This window comes from Trichinella spiralis (genome assembly GCF_000181795.1).
Source record: "Trichinella spiralis strain ISS 195 chromosome Unknown Scfld1027, whole genome shotgun sequence".
NCBI classification, from domain to species: Eukaryota; Metazoa; Nematoda; class Enoplea; order Trichinellida; family Trichinellidae; genus Trichinella; species Trichinella spiralis.
This window is the reverse complement of record NW_003527966.1, coordinates 1-1,033: the sequence shown is the minus strand read 5'-3', so window position 1 is coordinate 1,033 and position 1,033 is coordinate 1. Positions and strand designations below refer to the sequence as shown.

Here is a 1,033-nt window from a genome sequence, read left to right as displayed (position 1 = left end):
GCTATGTACACTTGATGTACACTCTGCCGGATTAGTTGGCACTTTTCGGACTTGATCTTCAGCCCCACTGACTGTAGGCGGGACAGCACCCCTTCCAAGCGCTCTAAATGCTCCTCTTCTGTCTTCCCGAAGACGATGATGTCGTCAAGATAGACGAGGCATGTCTTCCACGTCAATCCCCTCAGCGCTTTTACCATCGACCGCTGAAACGTCGCCGAGGCGTTGCACAGCCCGAACGGCATGACGCGGAATTGGAAGATTCCCAGGGGTGTGGAAAACGCTGTCTTTTCCAGGTCTTTTTCGGCGACTTCGACTTGCCAGTAGCCGGACGCCAAGTCGAGGGTGCTGAACCACTTGGCCCCCGCCAGCGCATCCAGCGTATCGTCTATGCGCGGGATGGGTTGGGCGTCGACGCGCGTCACTGCATTCAGCCTGCGATAGTCGACGCAAAACCGCGGGGAGCCGTCCTTCTTTCGGACCAGCACTACCGGTGAGCTCCAGGGGCCTGAGGCTGATTCGATTACCCCGGCGTGCAGCATTTCCCTGATCAAGCGGTCCACTGTCTCCCGCTGGGCTTGAGGAAGGCGACGGGGTGGAAGCTTCACCTGCTAGGCCCCTCCGGTCTCGATGCGGTGTTGGACGAAACTCGTTCGTCCGAGATCACCCTCACCGCACGAAATGACCTATCCGAACCTCCGGAGTAAGTTGCGTAGGGCCCGCCGATTCTGCGCGGAGCACTCCGCTCTGTCCATCAGAGCGCGTTCGCACGCTTCTAGCTCACCGCTATCGGTCTCAGGTCCCTCCCCTACCGTCTCCTCCAGTGGTACTTCCCGGGGACTTGCCGTGATCCAGGCGCATCCGATGCCGGGACGCGTTGCCGTGGCTAGTTCGTGGATGATCCGGACCCTCGAGCCGTCCGTCATGGTCATCTTCCCGGCTTGCCAGTCGATCAGCTTGACGTACTGGTCAAGAAAGTTCGTACCCAGGATCCCTGGTACGACCAAGCTTTCCACAACTGCGACGTGTATGCGTC

At 59.4% G+C, this 1,033-nt stretch overlaps 2 protein-coding genes across 2 annotated transcripts; one reads left to right on the top strand and one right to left on the bottom strand.

The window, feature by feature from the left end:
- Nucleotides 1-17: 17 nt before the first annotated feature.
- Tsp_13589 (reverse transcriptase family protein) lies at nt 18-542 on the bottom strand (the record flags this gene model as incomplete). The annotated part of the gene is made up of 1 exon (XM_003370281.1): nt 18-542. A coding segment is annotated over one exon (525 nt), but the record flags the coding sequence as incomplete, so codon positions are not given.
- An 85-nt stretch (nt 543-627) lies between these two features.
- On the top strand, nt 628-1,022 carry Tsp_13588 (conserved hypothetical protein; the record flags this gene model as incomplete). The annotated part of the gene is made up of 1 exon (XM_003370280.1): nt 628-1,022. A coding segment is annotated over exon 1 (395 nt), but the record flags the coding sequence as incomplete, so codon positions are not given.
- Between the last annotated feature and the right edge of the window lie 11 nt (nt 1,023-1,033).